The sequence below is a fragment of the Ornithorhynchus anatinus genome, chromosome 3 (genome assembly GCF_004115215.2).
Source record: "Ornithorhynchus anatinus isolate Pmale09 chromosome 3, mOrnAna1.pri.v4, whole genome shotgun sequence".
Taxonomy (NCBI): Eukaryota; Metazoa; Chordata; class Mammalia; order Monotremata; family Ornithorhynchidae; genus Ornithorhynchus; species Ornithorhynchus anatinus.
Genome location: NC_041730.1, coordinates 34658296 through 34660676, shown reverse-complemented (window position 1 = coordinate 34660676; position 2381 = coordinate 34658296). Strand labels below are relative to the sequence as shown.

Here is a 2381-nt window from a genome sequence, read left to right as displayed (position 1 = left end):
CTGTCCAACGGGGGATGCCGAGAACAGACCTTACCCACCAAACTCAACCCCCACCCCGACCTCAGCGATGTGGGCAAGAAATGTCCAGGGGACGAGGAGGAGGAGGAAGAAGAAGAGGAGGAGGAAGAGGAGGCCTCACACCTGCGCCCAGCCAGCCCCCGCCTCCCCCTTGCCTTCTTCCCTTCCCCAGAGCACCGGCACCGGCGGGACAGACTGGACAACCAGATGCCTCCTTCTCCATCCCACTCTAGCAGCCCCAGCAAACCATCGGACTTCTCAGACTCCGAGGAAGAGGAGGAGGACGAGGGTGAGGAGGAAGAGATCACCGTTTCCTAGAGACCCTTCCCATCAAGGGCTCACCATAACTCATTGTGGGATTTTGCTTTTTTAAGGCTATAAATCCAAGAGGTGGTGTCCCTTCTGAATGTTTCCTCGGCTTCTGCCTCCCTATTCGACGGGACCCAAGTTTCTAATCAGACGTGAGTGCCTCCCTCGACTGTTCCACATGACACTGACTGTACAGTTCGCATCTAAGGATCCCAGATCTTTGAACTCCTCCAAGCCTCCCTTTCTCTTTCACCTATCTTGCACAATAGCTATCTACCCTCTCACAAACAGACAGCAGATTTGTCTTCATTTAGAAGAATTCCCAATTCAACTCCCAGACCTATATGCCACACAACACCTTCTCACTACCTACGCCCTTTAAACCACTCTATAATAAGCTACTTTAAATACATTTTACAAAGAGCTACTATTTCTAAATAAAGACCCACAATAGATATTGGAACTACTTCTTTTAGATTTCAAGAGAACGGTGGCCATAGAAGTCATCTAATCATGGAAAAATTTAGTTTATATTTTTATATGTGCTTTTAATTTTTTTCTTTTTAATTTATGCATCAATATTTTGTATATCAAGCACTGTCTAACCGATCTTGCCCTTTAATATCTCTGGAGGAACAGCCTCCTCCCACAGTGATCTCGGTCACATGTGGACAGAGATAGATGGGTAAGCCTCTTTGATTTTTGACTCAACTTTGCTGTCTTTGCACAGCTTATATGAACTGTACACTATTTTGTACACATGTGCTGTATGGATATTTTATACCAAGGTTATTGTGAATGAATTTAAAGATGAATTGAACTAGATTTTTTCCCCAACGGTTTTTAAACTAAAAAAGTAGCTTGTTTAATTGTGTAACTTATAAAGAACACTTTTATTTTGTATTTTTCTGTGTACAGATGTTTAAATATGTATATATGTTATAATTAATTGAACAAATGCCAAATAAAAAGTAGAATTTTGAGATCCACAGTATCCAAAGCATGCCATGGTGTATTTATAATTAAACCTCACTGTGGACAGCATGTATTTTCATTTGTCTGTAATCAAAGTAACACTGGCAGAGAACATCTAAAAATGAACATTATGAGGATGCTACTCTTCTTTCAAGGCTGAAATGATTCTTTAAGAGACACTGTTTAAAAGCAAACACATAAAATTATACCAAACTGCATTCCTTCCATTACCTATTCCACAACCACTTCAGTTACTCATTCTCCCTTAGTCAATCAATTGTATTTATTGAGCGCTTACTGTGTGCAGAGCACAGTACTAAGTACTTGGGAGAGTACCACCTGCAGTACTCAGAAATGGTTCACCTTTTTAACGTTTAACAGCAACACCATGAATTTTAATTTGTACTTTAATTTTTCTAGAGAGTTTTCATGCCAACTATCTAAATATAACCTCATAACATCCCTATGAGTTAACAAGAAGCAGCTACTCTTATCTCTATCTTGCAAATAAAAAAAAATAACTCTCAGGGAGACTAAATAATTTGCCTGATGCCATACAGCTAGCTAGCCCCAGCGCCAGGACTAGAACTGCGTTTCCTGACTTCCAAATACATGCTCTTTCCAATGACCAGGTTGCCCAAATAGGTCTTGTTGATCGTGTATTATTACCTGACTCTATGTTTCAGGTTGGTTTTTTTGGGGGGGTGGGGGGGCAGAAAGCATAGCTAAATTCAGGGGGAGATCAGGATCTCATGCAATAATCAATACTATTTATGGGGCACCCACTATGTGCAAAGCATTTAATAAGTACTGGAGGGATTACAGTATAATTAGCAGACAGGATCCCTGCCCTCTGGGATTTTACAATCCAGCAGAGGAGACAGAAACTGAAATAAAATGGACAAAAGTTTTTCCTTGGTGTGGAGAGGAATGAGCAACCATTGGAGGTTTTTGAGGGATGGAGAGCCCTGTGTTGAATGATGTTTTGGAAAAATGATCTGGGCAGCAGAGTGAAGAATCTAGTGAGTGGAGAAACTGGAAGCATGTAGGTCAGTGAGATGACTGAATAAAAAAATCCA

General features: G+C 41.1%; 1 protein-coding gene across 1 annotated transcript in view; it reads left to right on the top strand.

Annotated features, from left to right (window-relative positions):
• DBX1 (developing brain homeobox 1) overlaps nt 1–336 on the top strand; it is a 5682-nt gene extending 5346 nt beyond the window's left edge. The window contains exon 4 of the mRNA XM_029061710.2: nt 1–336. This exon is cut by the window's left edge and continues 60 nt beyond it. Coding sequence (XP_028917543.1) covers nt 1–336 — 336 coding nt within the window.
• Nucleotides 337–2381: the final 2045 nt, after the last annotated feature.